Source organism: Ochlerotatus camptorhynchus, unplaced genomic scaffold (assembly GCF_037179485.1).
Source record: "Ochlerotatus camptorhynchus isolate MF236.1 unplaced genomic scaffold, CSIRO-AGI_Acam_v1.1 ptg000220l, whole genome shotgun sequence".
Lineage (NCBI taxonomy): Eukaryota > Metazoa > Arthropoda > Insecta > Diptera > Culicidae > Ochlerotatus > Ochlerotatus camptorhynchus.
The window spans coordinates 1691049-1708981 of NW_027040710.1; the positions used below are offsets into that span (position 1 = coordinate 1691049).

Sequence of the window (17933 nt, forward strand, 5' to 3'; positions counted from 1 at the left end):
AGGCGGGGGTGTGGGTGATGGATTTTGTATTTCGGCCAGGTTTGAATCCCGGTCTTGCCAAGGGTCTTCCGGGATGAAAATTTTATCGTTTTCTCCTACGTTTTTCCTTTGGTTTCAATTGGTGTGGGCTTCGATGGAAAATCCACAGGACTTTATAAGGATGTCCATACAAGTCCCAGTACTTATTGGGGGATGTCAATACGTCTTCTTCTTCTTCTTAACATTTCAAGTTCTAGATGCACTTCCACAGTTATTAATTTAGAGCTTTCGATGCCAATACCAATGCATGAATTTGTATATTGTGTGGCAAGCACAATGATACTCTATGCCCAGGGAAGTCGAGAAATTTTCCAACTCGAAAAATTCCTAGACCGGACCGGGAATCGAACCCAGTCACCTCCAGCATGGTTCTGCTTTATAGATGCGCCTTTACCGACTGAGCTAAGGGAGGCCCGATACGTCAATACGTATTAACCACAAATATTCCATCAGATCTGGACGATTGCCTTGTAGCGAAACACCCCATCATCAACGAGCTAATCTGCACTCTTCTGTTGCACTAGTTCGTCTCTAAAGGACCCAATCAATTATAAGGCCTTGCTCAATCTCGAAAGTGCATGACGCATGACGAAATTAAGTAATTTGCTATTCGGCAAGATCCCATGGGCGTGCAGATGAACAACAACAACCACACGGATCGTGCACAATTTCCGAGGTATGACAGATATGAAGGGGGGGGGGGGGACATTTGATGGTTTTCATTGGTGGTACATTGGCCATTGGTTCTGATTGGTGGTACCTTGTGGAAGGTATCACAGCTGCAAAGGATCGTGAACGTGATATACTTCAACCTATGTAATTGGGTGATGATAGATGACATCATAATCTGCGATACGATAGGCTTGGTGATGTCTTCGAGGTTGCATAGTTCTGAGTCGATCAGAACTGTTTCGATGATGTTGTTTCTAGGGTAGGAGTGAACTTTCGGTCGTTCGAGTTCTGGGTTTGATTTTGTCGGGGAGCATTTTACTGGCAGCTGGTGAAAATTTCGTTGTCTTGTGGACAGGTCGTATAGGTTGTATTACTGAGAATGAAGCTTACTATTTGCCAAACCATGGTCACGAATTTGAAAATGTAAACACCACAAAAGTCTAACTTCAGGGTTGCCAAACTCATGGGATATTGACACCTTGATTTATACACTTCGGCCTACTTCGGAATGATCGGCACAACGCTTGGCACAGCACTGCCAAAACTCTTGGCACAGAGGTGTGCAGAGTTGAATTCCCCCTTCACATATTTCAGAAGCTCTACCGTTGAAATATCGAGTTATAGAATCAAAATAACACTTCATAGGTCATCGACCAAAGGAAGCATCGACTTGTGGAAAGTACGATGCATGCAAAAATAACCATAGAATCCATCGAGTTATAGAAAATATCGTTGACTGTATTTAATCATTTGAAAAAGTTGATTCATCATATATTTTTTAGATTATTTTTCTTTGAGTTAGGTACCTAATTGTCCTCAAGATTGATTGTGTTTATCGTGAAAATTATTTTTTAACATCGATCTTAAAAAGTTTCCTAGGCAAATTTAAATCACTCAATTAAAACACTTTTCCTAAACCTTTCAGTTCTCAACCCATACAAAACTAAGGCAAAATTCGAGAAAATGGAACTCGACCCTCGCTTTGACAACCATGATCGTGAGGAAGTATCAATCGACCAAGTCTGGGGACCGACAACCACGGAGTCCTACCTTTCTCTGCTGAAGGAAAAGTCCTGCGCTTACAACGCCGAACAGGATGCGGAAAGTCACAAAACGTGCGAAAATTTCATCGAGTGCCAAAAACGCTTCAGTGAACTGTACTATACGTACGTAAGTGCTACCCAACAGAAGGCGGAAATCAGGTCGAACAACAGCCGCCTTATAGCCACCGTTATGTTGGTGGGAGTTTTTATTGGAGTTCTATTCGGATCGTTCACGACCTATTCCGTCGTTTATCTGGTAGGGAAGTGCCGGAGGTCGAGTTTGGAACCGCAGCCCAAATCTACTCGAGAACTGCGAAGGGAATTCCGAGAACGGAACCATTTCGAACGTATGTGCGAAGTTTCTTGAATACACCTCTATTCTGTATTCCATTTGAAACGGATTTACGATTTACTATGTAGTAAAGTGCTATGATTCTGCGCCACAATTGTGAATAATGCCATTCAACATTTTCAAGTCATAATTTATAATTTTTTTAAATTAAAAAATTGCAAAGAATTATGGCACTTTACGGTGCAAACAAAAAATGTTGTATGGAAAATCAGTTTTGAACGGAATAGCGAATAGGGGGATGATAGACTCAACTAACGTGTGTGCTTCCCGTTTTGTAGATACACGCCTGAACGAGTCTCCCACGCCACAACGAGCCAATCGACAGACCGTCAGCAGTATATCATCCCAGGATCAGTCTCAAATCTACTGTAATCACGAAAACACCCGCCAGTTCTTGGTGAACCTCTTCTCCAAACGACAACCCCGTTACGTGCGGAGCAATTCACAGATTTCCAACCTGCATAATCGCTACATGCCACCAACCCCGATTCGAGACCGTGTGCATATGCCTGCCCCGCGGAGTCCGGCCGCTCACTCGAGTAACAGTTTCATTTGGCAACAGACACCGGTTACACAACCGACCAACTCGAATGATCACGAACAGGAACCCATACTCAGAGCTAATGATGAAAGTCGCCAATCTTCAGAACAGTCCACCTGGAATTACTACGGAATCAGCGAGCCAAGGCAGTCGCCAACGGTATCCGTCTACGAAGCAATAGTGCCACAACTAGATTCGGCGGATCCAATCAGCACAGCTGCCCGTGAAACACCACCCCCACCGTACGTAGATTGTACCGTGCAGTCTAACGACCGAAGTGATATTCTTTAATCCATTATGCATAACACTCATCAAAATTCGTTCAAGTAATATTTATTCAAATATTCTTCATGCAATTATAAAAAGCTACAAATTACCTGAATCTCTTCTCATTTTCCATAAGTTTCATTCATTCAATCCGATACTGCCGATGACTACGTCAACTAAACAAGAATACAAACCGTACTAATCTACTAGGTATATAAAAAGTGAAAACAAAAAAGAAGATGGCCATACAAAAGCTAACAATCATAATAATATTTAATCGTTCAATTCCGACCTACGACCGGACGACCTTCAGGCGTTCAGCTTGAGCTTCAGCGTCTTGTACATGAACGTCAGGATGTCGGTGGCTTCCTCGATCTTCTTCGCCGTCGGTTTGCCCATACCGTGGCCGGCTTTGCTGTAGACGCGCAACAGCAGTGGGTTCGTCTGGAACTCGGAGTCTTTGATGGCGTGATGCAGAGCGGCCACGAACTTGAGCGAGTGCAGCGGACTGACCCGGTCGTCGTGGTCGGCCGTCAGGACCAGCGTGGCCGGATACTGTTCCTTTTCGGACTTTGGTGTGTGAACGTTGTGCATTGGCGAGTAGTTGTAAAGGTTCTCGAAGTGCTCCTTCGCGTCGATGTCGCCGTAATCGGAGACCCAGGCCCGGCCGATGGTGAACTTGTGGAAGCGCAGCATGTCCATGACACTGTGGAAGAAGGGGAGGGAAGTGGTATTACATTTAGTGACGGAAATGTCGCCCATTCGATTTCAAGCACAGATGGGGGGTCATAGGACCAGATCGCCAGTGAAATATCACTGTCCCTATGCACCAAGTCAATTGCAATACCAATAGACCCTGTTCTACGACCTACAGCATTTAGATATTTTATTTTATTTTATTTTTTTTTATTGGGTATAAAGCTGGAGCTGCGTGACAGCTTAGTTTTCAAGACTTGACCCATTTGAATAAATTTTGCTTATATCTTTGACAATACAGCAGAAGGACTAGGCTATGTTGGCAGCTTGAACACTGGATTCCGTGTGTATTGTTTCAAGATAGTTATGGAAAATGCTGTGACATGTGCGCGTAGATACATCCGCATAGTAAACCGATTGAATAAGTAAATCCGTTTCGAACGAAATATCTAAATAATGAAAGTTACGAAAACCGCGCGAATTCCGAAAGCCGTGCGAGACAACCGAAGCTAGAAAAAAGCTTATTATCATTTAAAGAGTGCCAAGTTGGCAAGTTGATTAATTTTGGTTTCCTCCCTAGATATTCTACTTATTTACTACTGAGATTTGTATAAAGAACGTATCAATCATTTCAAGATTTCGCGACCGTACCGAACAAATTCTATACTACATAAGCTCAAAACACTTATGGCAAGCTCTACCGAATTGCGAATCACTTCTGCGTAAGCTCCGTAGACGTAAGCGCGTTGAATCCGACAGCCGCGAAAAGTTAAACATGTGGCGCCAATACCACATAAGAAAATATCGATTTTACACTTACGTAGGGTTTAGTAACTGCTATTTACAAATGTAAGTACTTGAACACTAAGAAATAAGTTAACTCAAAATTTTTAACCGCATATATCAGAGATTTCGCGTATTATCGAGTGCAATAAACTCAGGGAAAAACAATACCTACAAAAGATTAAAAGTTAATAATTGTCACATACCTCTACTTTTACTTATTTCTTAAACTATTCCTCTCCTTATCAATTTGCTAAATGCTATTGGTTTGCTTGCGTTTTCTTATTGAGGTTCAAGACTAAATAGGAAGATTTATTTTACAACTTTAAAGGTTAGTTGCCTCCCTAAGCGGACCCCCCCCCCCATCCTAATTCTAGCCATGGGGAGGGTAAAATCTAATACTGCTTCTTGATTCTAAATTCGTCCTACGAGTTTCAATTCCGTCCAAACGCATTGAAACGCCATTAGATTTTCTTCGTTCTACGGATACACGTAGAAAAAGGGGATTCGCTAGGAGCACTTCGACGACTACTTCTGTGTTTTCTACATATATGCGGGTAGCTCGAATGGCAGTTTAATATTTGAAATAAAAGCTTTGTATAGAAATTAAAAAAATTCCAGCTGCTAATAATTCAAACAACATCTGAACGGACAAGTAGATGTTAAATATCTACACTACAACAATTTTCGTTTTAAAAACTGCATATAGTAAGCCCTCCCCCTTCCCGCTCTCTAACAACGCTTATGAGATTGAGCAAATGTTTTTGAATAATTCATCCTAAACATACCAAATCGATAAGATAAGAAACTCCAAAGATATTTCAGTTTGGAACTACTGATGTGAGTGAGACGGACGGGGTATACTATTTAACCCCCCCCCCCTCCCCCTCTTCAACCACACATATGAGATAGAGCAATTGTTTTTGAATAATTCATCTGAACATACCAAATTGGTAAGATAAGAAACTCCGACATTATTTCAGTTTGGAATCTGACACTCGTTGGTACACCGGCAGTGTTGGCAGAAAAATTGATTTTTCGTGTTTAATTCAAACCATAAATATTTGAATAATTAAACTTTTTTTAGTTGTTTGGCACTTCCTGGACTATATTTGTAAATACTTAGTTGCACGGTTTAAGCAAAATTGTGGTGTCTAGGGATAAAAATGCAAAAAAGCTGGTTTTCCCATGCTAATTTCCATACAAATTTCAAACGCAATGCGGAAAGCCGGGTTACAACATATCGTCCCCAAATTTTGCACAGTTGTTTGGGACCCCAAATGGAACCAAAAAAGGGTTGTTCTCAATTGGTGAATTAAAGTTTGCGTTTTTTCATATAACGATGACCCACTCTAATATTTATATGTGTACTGTAACAGATTTTCCCAAGATTATAAATCAGTGATCTTAATGTTTTCCAACGAAATTTACAATCCTCTTGAAACTCTTGAAAATTCATTGAACATTACCACGCGCAAGTTGGATGCGCTTATTCATATTTCCTTACAAGGCATGTTCCCACAAACAAATCTGGGTCATGTCAATTCACAGCTAATCGATTATTTCCATATCACACAAGTGTTGCAATCAGACCGATGCACTTGTGTTCCCAGGCACCAAAGTGTCGACTCATAATTGTTATCCATGTTGCACCATTCGACAAACGGTCTCATGGCATCAAATTCCATAAAAAAAAACCACCCAATGCGCTATGCATTTATATTCTTTCCTTTTTACTCCTGATCTAACCCAACAGCGCATAGTTTGAACGTACCAGTATCGTGATCACGTACACGTATTGGTATTTGTCTTTAAGTTTTGCTTTCTCTTGATTGGTTAATTAGTAAATGGTTGTTCCAGGATTCTCCCACCAGCTAGGAAAAACTTGAAGTAGTACTAGATTAAAGAAGGTTAGCTTTAAGTTTGATTCACAATAAACTCACATTATTGGTTTAATATCCAAACTGAATAGTTTTACTACACGATGATGACCGGCGACCAACAAGAAGTTTATATATGCTTGAACTAGTTCAGAAAACATTAAACTTAATCAAGATGATAAAACATTTGTAAGTGCTAGTTTCGTTATATTGTAGAAAAATAATCGCAGGTAGTGTTCGTGCGTGAGTGTTGTGCAGTTTTCTCCATCGTCAAACTCCCTAGTAGGCAAAGATAGGACAGCTTACCGTAGAACGCAACAATTCACTGCACCGCAAATTGCAAAACCTACCACCAGATGGACGAACAACTGCCTGAGAACAAGGCCTGAGAAGTGGCGATGAATGGAGGATAACGGGCACGACAAACTGGCGATGAACGACGAATGGCCCGGGTCACTGGCCGACAGCCAAGAGTAGTGACCCAATGACTCACTCAACTTTCAAATTAATAATCACTGATCGTAAGACCACCAGCAAAAGCTAAATTTAATTTGAAAAGTAAACCCACGTGAAAACATAAATTAATAGTGGAAACCAGTGGAAAGTGTGAGGAGAGAGTCAGTGACAGCAGCCTGCCTATAATCGTATATCAGTCTCATATGGATTTTTTGAAATTTTGAGTTAACAACACTATCCACTATCATCTGGCGTCTACTTCCATATTATGTGATAAAACTAAGAACTTCGATCATGAAAAATGTGAAAAGAATTTCAAGTCAGTTTGTCCCATCAAGCAAAGTAATTGCATATCAGTCCCATCCAGAAATTCAATCGTCCAAAAGTCAAGTTACAGTTCTGCTTTTTTAATTGTCATATTTTTGGCTGATCTAACAAAACATGCAAGCTTAATTGCAACAGATTATAACTCCAAAAAAATATAAATAAATTTACTGTGATTTTTCAAATATTTACATGGTAATTGCACTTCGTAACTTCGAATGTCATTTTCTCAGTGCCTACTTTTTCCAAATGGGTCTGATATGGGATTATACGCAGAGCAGGTAAAACATAATAATTACCATTTTGGTTAAAATCGAAGACAACGTATAAAGAAGACTGGCAACTTTGCCTGAATCTGAGCGACAGACACAGTAGCAAATACACAAACCTTTCTTCTGAGGATGGTACCTTTTCTATCCAATTCGTTCGGAGCATTTACCTTTGAGCGGCAGATGACGCGATTGTGCCTGTCTCATACAGGTCGTTTGAGAAAATGGAAGAGTTGCCAGTCTTCTTGATATGTTGTCTTCGTTGAAATGGTCCTAATGCCAAAACTAGCAGAAGACGATTACAGCAATGTCAACACACTTATTATTCGTATCATTTAACGATGCGAACCTATGTAAACTATTCAGGAACTTCTAAAACATCGCGGAAGACGCAAACACGCTCATGCAAACACACGAGTAAAGACATCAAACGCAACGTGGCCAACACGGAAAGTAACAGTTCCTAGTGGGACTGACATGCGTAGAATTTCCTACTCCATAGCAAATTTCGCGGCATACAGTCCCACTAAATATTGTTCGTATAAAAAGAGGTTTAACTGATTTCATTGAAGGTAATTTCCACGAAATGATCGAACAAATCGATCGCTTCTTTCGATATTTTCGATCTTAAAAAATAGGTTTTAGATTTTGTAATTGTATTGACATCTAAAAACGATTTACTCTTACCCCAGACTGCGTGGAGAATTTAACGAACATCGCTCCTTAGAGCAACCGTACCAATGAGTAAATAAGGCACATTTACCAACCTCTACCATAACGCTACTTGCGTACCGGGGGTTGCTATTCAGGTGGGGAAATAGCAATCCGCACCTTGGGAAGTAGTGAGTTCATAAATTTAGCAACCCGGTAGCAACGCATCAGTCTATTGCTATTTTGAATAAACGTCAAAAGTTTGTTTTGCCGGTGTGGAAAACGGTAACTTAAATTATGACTCTGATGGCAACGACCGGTGTGGAGAGGAGTGATTAAGTCAAAATGGAAACGCTGTGCGTAAGTAAAATAGTGCCGCAAATGGCAACGACTGGTACGGTTGCTCTTACAATGACGTCACTATTTGCGTTTCCGATATTTACGAATTCAGCAACATTTGGAGGTTTTCGCTACCCCCCTCCCCTCTGTGCTCCTTACCGTCACGACAACATTTAATTGAATATTATAAAGGAAACAATTGCTTGGGGTACCAACGTAAACAAGCGTATAGTCCATTCTATATGTAAGAGTATTGATGGACCGGAAGTGAGGATAACAATAACAACCCAACATTGTTGTCTAAAGCGAAAGTGAGGATAGCAAACTAAGCACTTGAAAATGGGATTACGCAAGTGTGCAAGTTATAAACGTCAAGAAAGGTCAATTAAAATAAAAACCATAAGATCGATCTACCAATGATCGATTTGTTGGTGCCGATTTAATCAGTGGATTGATTCTAGAGCCAAATATAAGATCGATCTGTCAAGATCTAAAGATCGCCCAATCCTAATATGAACCTAATATTCAATAGAATGTTTTTGGTCAAACCCACGGTATTAGTAAACCTGGAAAACCGGGAATCCTCAGGAAACTGCAGATTGACAACAGAGTTGGAGTCGAATGAACGACGATACATACTTGGCAGAGTTGGATAGGTCATAGCCAAATCGGGACGAACACTACTTGATAGCGTCGAAAGCGTACGACACCACTTGGCGGTACGGTATCTTGCGCACTCTGCGGAAGTGGTGCATCGGTGGGCGCATGTTCAACGTGCTGAACAGCTTCTTCGCCGACAGGTCTTTCCGGGTGGATGTGGAAGAACATTTATCAGGTTAAATGCCATTGGAGAACGGAGTCCCCCAAGGGTCAGTGTTGTCCGTCACGTTATTATTTATTGCGATGCAGCCGATTTTCAGAGTGGTGCCGCATACTGCCACCGTGCTTCTCTATGCGGACGATATTTTGTTGGTGGTACGGAGGAATAAGGAGCGTCCTCTGTATCGAGATTTACAGGTTGCAATGAAAGCTGTCGACAAGTGGGCGAAAAGTGTAGGCTTCAGAATTTCCGCGACTCTAGGTTGAGGATCTTGAAGATGATCGGGGCTAAACTTCCGCGAGGGCAACGTATCGGATCGGCAATCGTCACGTCGCACGGAATCGGGCTTGTCAGAAGAGCGAAGAGTCTTGCACCCATCTACAATCGGATAGTCCGATTCGGCTCAGGGGCGTACGTCACCATTCCGATTCCAGCGATCATGGCTGAAGCAGACACATTGCTGTTCGTTCGATCTAATGGTTCTGCAAGCTATAATTCGTGTTGCAATTTGTTTGATGGAGAAGGATTCCAGGAATATCGATCTTCCAGTTGTGGAACGACCGTTCGATCGCCTGGCGGCGGTTGATGTGGAGCTTCCAAACATCGCTGTACGGACACGTCTCGCCAACCGAGAGTGGTATGAACGCAAGCTGCATATTGTTTGGGATGTGAAACGGCAAGTGAAAGCTGGGGATCCCCCCAATACAGTGCGTCCCATCGTGCAGGAGTAGCTGGCAAACCAGTTTGACCATGCTTTGGCCATTTATACGGATGGCTCTAAGTGCGAGAATATAGTTGGAGCAGGTGTATTAAGCAACAGCATTCAGCAAGCAATAGGTCTTCCGTCACAGTGTAGCGTGTTTTCGACGGAGGTCTTTGCAATCAAGTCGGCCGTCACCGCAGCGAGAGCATCAAACGAACGTGTTATCATTCTGTCTGATTCGGCCAGCTGTGCTGTGCTTCAACCATAGAAAGTGGAAGATCGCAGCATCCGTGGATCCAGAAAATCAAGCGCTTATTACGTAGATCGCCGATCCACCTTTGTTGGATACCTGGTCATGCCGGAGACCGACTGGGCAGTGAAATCACCGGTGAAAAGGTCGCCGTACCAAGGAATGATGCCATCAAGAAAACGAACCAAGTCTTTCGTCAGCAATAGGAAGCACGTTGGGCACAACTGACAGATGTCAAGCTGAAGGAGGTCAAAAGGGAAACGAAGAAGTGGATCGATCAGTACAGTTCTGCCGATCAACGCGTACTCACTCGTCTGCGCATCGGTCAACACCTCCGCCAGCTGTGGGACCGTTGTTGACGTTCGTCACATTATTCTGCGATGCAGGAAATTTGAAGCGTCCAGGACGAAATACGGAATCGATTCCACAAGCCTGGAGGATACGGAGAAGCGGTTGCTGAAGTTCCTGCTTGGAGCCAACGTGTATCGGAAACATTGAAGGGCGAGGATAGAAAGGAAAGGAAAGTGCATGATGTAGGAAGAAAATGGAGCGAAGGAAGGCTACTGAAATTATGGATGAAGACACGGATGCAGATAAAGAAAAAGCCAGTGATGCAGAAGAAGAAACGAAGTCTGTAATGAATGGAAGAAGACGCCGGGGAGGAAATCGAAGAAGATGCAGCGGAAGAAAGTTGGCGATGAATGTTGGAAGCAAGCGAGTTAATAAAGAAGATGCTGTATGGAAATACAGAAGATGAACTAGAGGAAATCGTAAAAGATTAAGTGAAAAAAGAAGAGGAAAGTGCGACAGCAGACGTGAATGAGTATGAAGATGCAGAAGGATGTAGATAAAGATGAAGCGGAGAATCAAAGGATGAAGCAAAAGATCAAGAGAAGCAGAAATCCGAGATGGCGATGAACGCTGCTGTTATGAGCAGAAGAAGACGGAAAATAATGAATGCACAAGAAGCAGGAAGAGGTTGCGATCGGATTCCTAACAACAGCCGTAAATTTACTGGTGGAGGTGTCCTTGTAGCTGTCCGTGCCGGGTTGGAGGCAAAGGCCATCGAGATCGATTCATGGAACTATGTGGAGCAGGTTTGGACAGCCATCAATCTGGGTGATCGCATACTATTTCTATGCGCTCTGTACATTCCACCTGATCGAGTCCGGAACAATGAACTCATCGATACTCACTGTCGGTCAGTTTTCACAGTTATCGAAAGTGCCACTCCAGTTGATCAGATAGTCATTTTTGGTGACTTCAATCTGCCAGGCGTTTCGTGAAGTCCATCTCATAGCGGATTCCTGTACCCAGATCCTGATAGCTCTACATTTCACGCAGGAGCTATTAGCCTTCTCGACAACTACAGCGCAGCGATGCTTTCTCAAATTAACCATGTAGTTAACGAAAATGATCGTAGTTTGGACCTCTGCTTCGTGAGTACACAGGACAGGGCTCCATTAATTTCCTCGGATCTTTGTGCACTAACTAAGCTAGTTCCACATGACCCTCCTCTAATTGTCACTGTTGACGACAAACTCGTGCGTGATTTCGACTATTATACTGCTACGGTGTCTTATGACTTTCGTAAAGCTGACCACCGTAGCATCATAGATGCATTGTCTAGCATGGTATGGGAAAACATCCTTGATCCACATGACGTTGAGGCTGCAGCGCAAACCTTTTCACATGTCTTGGCATATGTCATTGACAGACACGTCCCGAAAAGAACTCACCACAAAGTGTCTCACCCTCCCTGGCAGACGAGGGAGCTACGTAGGTTGAAGTCAATCAAGAGAGCAGCATTGAGAAGATTTACGAAGTATCGCACGCTTCCTCTGAACTCTGAACTTAAGCTACACCCGAAATCCTTTTGGAACTACGTGAACGAACAACGCAGGGAATCCGGCCTCCCATCGTCTATGGAATTCAACGGAGAAGTTGCTGTCACCGTTCAGGATATATGCCACCTTATTTCCGAAAAGTTTGCCAGTGTATGCACTAATGAGATACTTACTGACGACCATATTAACCTAACTGCCAGGAACGTTCCAGTAAACGATCAAACGCTGGGTGCAATTGATGTTAATGCTGATATGATTTCTAAGACCGCGACTCTGCTCAAGTCATCCTTCAATCCTGGACCTGATGGAGTTCCATCTGTATTTTTGAAGAGACATATTGCTAGCTTGTTAATTCCGCTTCTTCGCCTGTTCCGAATGTCTCTCTCCAGTGGCATATTTCCATCTTGTTGGAAATTTGCGCACATGTTTCCCGTCCACAAAAAAGAAAGGAAACGAGCTGTGGATAACTATCGAGGAATTACATCGTTAAGTGCCGTTTCGAAGCTATTCGAGCTAGTGATTATGGAACCGTTGCTGTCCCATTGCAAGCAGTATTTGAGTGCTGGTCAACATGGGTTTACTGTCGGCCGCTCTACAACCATCAATCTGCTGTGTCTCACATCGTAAATAACCGAAAGCATGTCGGATCGGGTTCAAACGGACGTTATTTATTCAGACCTATTCAGATTCAGATTCAGATAGCATTCGACAAGATGAACCATGCTATTGCGATTGCTAAACTCGGCAGGCTCGGTGTATGCGGTAATCTTCTGAGTTGGTTTCGATCATATCTTACCGGTCGGCAACTAAAGGTTGCCATAGGAGATTGCAGATCAGCTAGCTTCTTCGCCACATCAGGTATACCTCAGGGAAGCCACATGGGACCGTTAATTTTTGGACTGTACTTCAACGACGTGCATCTGGTCATCGAAGCTCCTCGGTTATCATATGCAGATGACCTCAATCTTCCTACGAATCTGCTCCATTGCTGACTAGTCACTTTCTTCAACGTCAGCTGAATGTATTCGCTAGTTGGTGCAGGTTAAACAGAATGGTATTGAACCCAGCCAAATGCTCCGCTATTACGTTCTCACGAAAACAACAACCGATAATATTTAGCTATACCCTGCTTGGCTCGACAATCGAACGCGTGAATCAGGTGAAAGACTAAGGTGCGATCTTGGATTCACAGCTTTCATTCAAGCAACACATTGCATATGTTGTTGATAAGGCGTCAAGAACTTTAGGGTTCATTTTTAGGATAGCTAAAAACTTCACTGATAGTAGATAAAATCTCTCTATTGTTCGCTTGTTCGATCGCCGCTTGTGTATTGCTCAGCGGTTTGGAACCCAAACTACAACAACGGTGCCGAGATAATTGAATCTGCGCTCTCTTCGTTTCGCGCTACGTAGATTGTCTTGGAATGATCCGTTTCGATTACCCAGTTACGAAAGCCGTTGTCAACTTATAGACCTAGAACTTGTCCGTGACCGTGGCCGATATCCCGCAAGGAAGGATAGATTGCGAGGCTATCCTGAGGCAAATTGACCTGAATGTTCAACCCCGACCGCTTCGTAACAACCTTATGTTAAGACTGCCTAAATTATGGAGCATACGGTGCGATTTGCGGACTGCAGAGGACATTCAACAGAGTTGCATCTGTTTTCGACTTTCATCTCTCCCGTGATGCACTTCGTCGAAAGTTTTCCTCTGTTTTTCGCCGGCAGGAGTAACTGACTATAAGATACATGTTTTTTAATGTTTTTTTTTTATGTTATGACCATGCTACGGCTACACGATCGAATGTATTGGATAAATTATGTTATAGCCTATAACTTATAGGTAATTTTCATCTGAATTTCGCATAATATTAATGAATTATGTATGATTTTTCATATAGATTTTAACGACCTCGTGATTTTTATATGATTTTGTAATAAGCTATATGAAATTCACATGGATTTACAATCGACTTTCTTGTATGAAAGATAATCTAGGTTCTCCAATTTGTGGTCGAGTTTAATTCATTTAACGCTTTGGGCTCATGTGATATCTACACGGCGAATGAGATCGACCTAAATTTGAGTTCAGTTTAATCAAATTGGTACTGCTCCTAGACTGAATAAAATTTTCGTTAATTTTCCGAATTTTCCGGCAGATTTTTGAGGTTTTCCACAGGAAAAAAATGAGGCAAATTTACTCATCGCTGAGTTTCAGCACTTGTTGGGCTTATGGGTATACTGAACTCAAATTTGTGTTGATCTCATTGGCCGTGTACAACAAAGACACACTACGAAGGTGTGGCAATGCAATATGTAAACAAGCAGTGGTACATCAGTACATCACTGATCGAAACACACTTACCCGACTTGAGCGATTGCGGCACCGAACAGATCCGGTCTCTGGTTGATGCAGGCACCGACCAGCAAACCCCCGTTGGATCCTCCCTGAATTACGATCTGATCGTGGGAAGTATAACCATTCTCAACCAGAAATTTGGCCCCATATTGAAAGTCGTCGAAAACGTTCTGCTTCTTCAGCAACCGTCCGGCGTTGTGCCACCGTTCACCGTATTCCCTAAAGAATCAACGAGAATAAATGCCGAGCCAAAATTGGTTCATCCTACTCGACTTACCCGCCACCGCGGATGTTCGGGTATGCCAAAATGCCATCGAATGAATCGATGAACACCAGGCCCGTAATACTGAAAGATGGCTGAATGCAAATGTTGAACCCTCCGTAGCCGTAAAGCAGACATGGTTTCTTCTCTTGCTGGAATATTCGAATTATCACTAAATCTCATAATCATGAATTTCATTTGGCTTACCTTATCGGACTTCCTCTGCACAATAAACATCGGAATACGTTCGCCGTCTTTGCTCTTGTAGAACACCTGCTCCACCTTGTACAGACTGTTATCGAAGTCTTCGATTTTGACCTGCCGGAAGATCTTCGGTTCCGCTCGTTCTTTGGCAAAATCAAAGTGATAGATGATGCCCGGTGTCAAAAACGACACAAAGTGATAGAAAATTTCTGAATACTTCTTCTTGCCGCTGAACCCGACGACGGTTCCGATTTCCAGTGGGAACTTGGACACGAAAGCACCATCCTTCAGGCTGTGCACCTGAAGGACCGACTTGACATCGTCGATGTACCCGAGCACGATCTTGTCCTTGTTGACACAGTTGGACCAATCCACGACATTTTTCGGGTGCTCTTCGATGAGGGGTTTCCAATTCTCGAACGCCGGCCTGTCGAAGTCGATGTTCACGATCCGGTAGTTCGGGGCACCCTTGTTGGTGCGGAACGAGAAGATGCTGCCCTCGTTGGTAATGTACTGCATTTCGGGTGTGGAAATAAAAGATAATGTTAGTTTTTTAGGGAATGTTGTAGCGGTATTCTGATGAAGTTCAAAATGCTACAAACGTTCACTGTTACACTGTTACATCTTAGAGCAACGAATGAAGGTTGTTTCTACAACTCTAAATAAAATGTCTTGATAATTTTCTAATAATGTTGATGATGGTTTGCAACTCTGGGATCATACAAAATGTTCAAATCCTACGTCTGAACGGCCATTTCAGAATCTTGAAAATGTCTCTACGCTTGGATTTATTATTATTCTTCAAGGTTTTTGATTTCGAAAATTTGTCATACTTTTCGTGGTTGAACATGTCATAAATTTAAATCTCAGAATTTAAATTTTTGTATAAATCCTACACTTTTGAAGATTTATTTTAGTTCAAAATCTGTTCGTGATCTAAATTAAGTTAAGTTCAAAATTTCTGAAATAATTCCAAAATACGATTTTTCTTTGCCCAAAATTTAACAGAATAGCCTAAATACCGTTCATAAGCATAAAAAATAGCTGATTCTGTAAGTCTGCACAGTTTTAAATTAAATACTTCGATAAGTTTTCGAGTTCTCTGGCATCAACAATTTATTAAATTCTAGGATTTGGATAATCTACTGCGATCTAACAGTCAAGATACAGAAACTTGTGAAATTTGTTTAGAGGAAAAATTAGGGGAGCAGGTATTCGTCTCTTCCTGTATAATGTCATCAGTAATAACAAAATATAAATTGAAGCACTCTCACCAAATTGAATCATGACGGTGAAAATAGCGCACTGGTCGCGGTAGAAAGCGAATCAAGTTAATCGATTTTTTGATCGTCAAATGAACATAGGACATATTCAAAAATGATTACAGAGTACCTGCTTGGTAGGCGAATGTATCTCGCCTCTCAGAATAGGCCTGAAAGCTTTCGGCAGTACGATAGTCTATATCGTCGTACGCACAATCTCTTCAATACATTCAACGTTCTAATGTAACTTACGTCATAATCACTGTCGAATTCGGTGACCACCTTCACAAAGTCCAGCTTCCCAGTGATGTTGTCGGACGATTCTAACTTGCTAAAGTACAACAGCATGTCCTTGCAGCCCTTCATGATGAAGAGCATTAGATATTTGCCGCAGTCCGACACCTCGGGCATCCTTATTCGAACAACAAAACACATTAGTTCAATGAGAAAGAGTTTCCCACCCGTCACAAAATCACACTCACAATCTCCACGAGGGCTCCTCCGGAAACTCGGCAATCAACACGTCCTTGTCCTGCGATTCCCCGACCCGATGAAAGTAGAGCTTCTGGTTCTCGTTGGCTGCCGTTTCCGAACCATCGGCCTTACCATCCACGACCGGGTAGCGGGCATAGAAGAAGCCCTTGTTATCCTTAGCCCAGGAAGCCGTTACAAATTTGGTATGTTCCAACGTTTCTGGGGAATCTTCCCCCGTATTCACGTCCCGAACCTTCAGCTTAGTCCAGTCTGATCCGCTCTGACTCAAACCATACGCGAATAGATTTCCATCGTCCGAGAAACGAGAACCGACCAGCGCAATGGTCCCATCCTTGGACAGCGAGTTCGGATCCAGGAATACCTTCGGTTCATCCTCCAAAGAATTTTGAACGTACAAAACACTAGAAAAAAAAAACACAAATCAATATCCATACTTCAATCGAACGGAGCAATTAATCCTACTCCTGGTTCTGCAGTCCGGTGTTCATGAAGAAAAAGTACCGACTTCCGTGCTTGAATGGACACGAATACTTCGGATAGTTCCAGCGCTTGGTCAGCTTCTCGTTCAGCTTTTTCCACTCCTCGCAGCTGTCCAGAAAGGGTTTGGAAATTTCATTCTGCTTCTCCACGTAGGCTTGCGTTTCTTCCGCATCCGGGTCCTCCAGCCAGCGGTACGGATCGGGAATCTTGACGCCGTGAATCTCCTCCACCACGGAATCGTCCCGCCGGGCTTCCGGGTACTTGAAGCTTGCCAAACATTCCTGCGCTTCCGGCATCGCTATTCGACTAAATTTACTTGCACTTGCCGCGAATGTCTTCAGTAGTCGTTGCCCTAAAAGTAGGTCAAAAAACTGTGTTCTGAATATAGGTTGTACAGCATTGAACGGAAACACAGTTTGTGCTATTTTATTTTATTTTTTGGTTATGCGAAAGTGAAACTTTTGACGGGGCTGCCCTAAATCGGATGAGTTGCATTTCCCAATTCAATCACGGTGGACCAGCTCCGATCAAAGCCCAGCGCAATGTTTGCAACAGTGCATCATCGAACACAAACAACCCGCGCCAGAAGCAGAGAAAAGCAGAAAATTGATTGCATTAATTAAGCCCATTGATCGATCGTACTCACTTTGCTGCTGTTGAACGGGATCTTGCCGCTGGAGAACAATACGAAGGCTTCCGGGCTTGTGCAACTGACGCAGTAAACTTTTCATGCAAACTCGCACTCTCCCTTTTGAATCCTATCCCTAAAGCCGCGGGCTTAAATACGGGATTCTATTGACTAGAGGTTGTGATTATCTTGAAAGTCAGATTTTACGGCTTCGACTATTTGCGAAAATGACTTTCAAGTTTCCGCTGTCTGTCTGTGGTGTGATAACGAGCGCACTCTTCTGTCTCTTGCCGCATCCAAACGAAGGAAAA

The 17933-nt window shown here is 42.7% G+C and overlaps 2 protein-coding genes across 2 annotated transcripts in view; one reads left to right on the top strand and one right to left on the bottom strand.

The window, feature by feature from the left end:
- LOC135703730 (leucine-rich repeat-containing G-protein coupled receptor 5-like) overlaps positions 1-3023 on the top strand; it is a 19590-nt gene extending 16567 nt beyond the window's left edge. Inside the window, exons 5-6 of the mRNA XM_065225041.1 lie at positions 1637-2101; positions 2385-3023. Of these exons, the coding sequence (XP_065081113.1) occupies positions 1637-2101; positions 2385-2938 (1019 nt within the window). The 3' untranslated portion in view covers positions 2939-3023. The remainder of the gene's footprint in view (positions 1-1636; positions 2102-2384) is intronic.
- Positions 2965-17933, bottom strand: LOC135703721 (prolyl endopeptidase). The gene is made up of 8 exons (XM_065225013.1): positions 17641-17933; positions 16977-17346; positions 16502-16915; positions 16272-16431; positions 14761-15270; positions 14569-14705; positions 14298-14510; positions 2965-3620 (listed from the first exon to the last, which is right to left on the bottom strand). The coding sequence occupies exons 1-8, from the start codon at positions 17723-17725 to the stop codon at positions 3224-3226; spliced, it is 2286 nt and encodes a 761-aa protein (XP_065081085.1). The 5' UTR covers positions 17726-17933; the 3' UTR covers positions 2965-3223.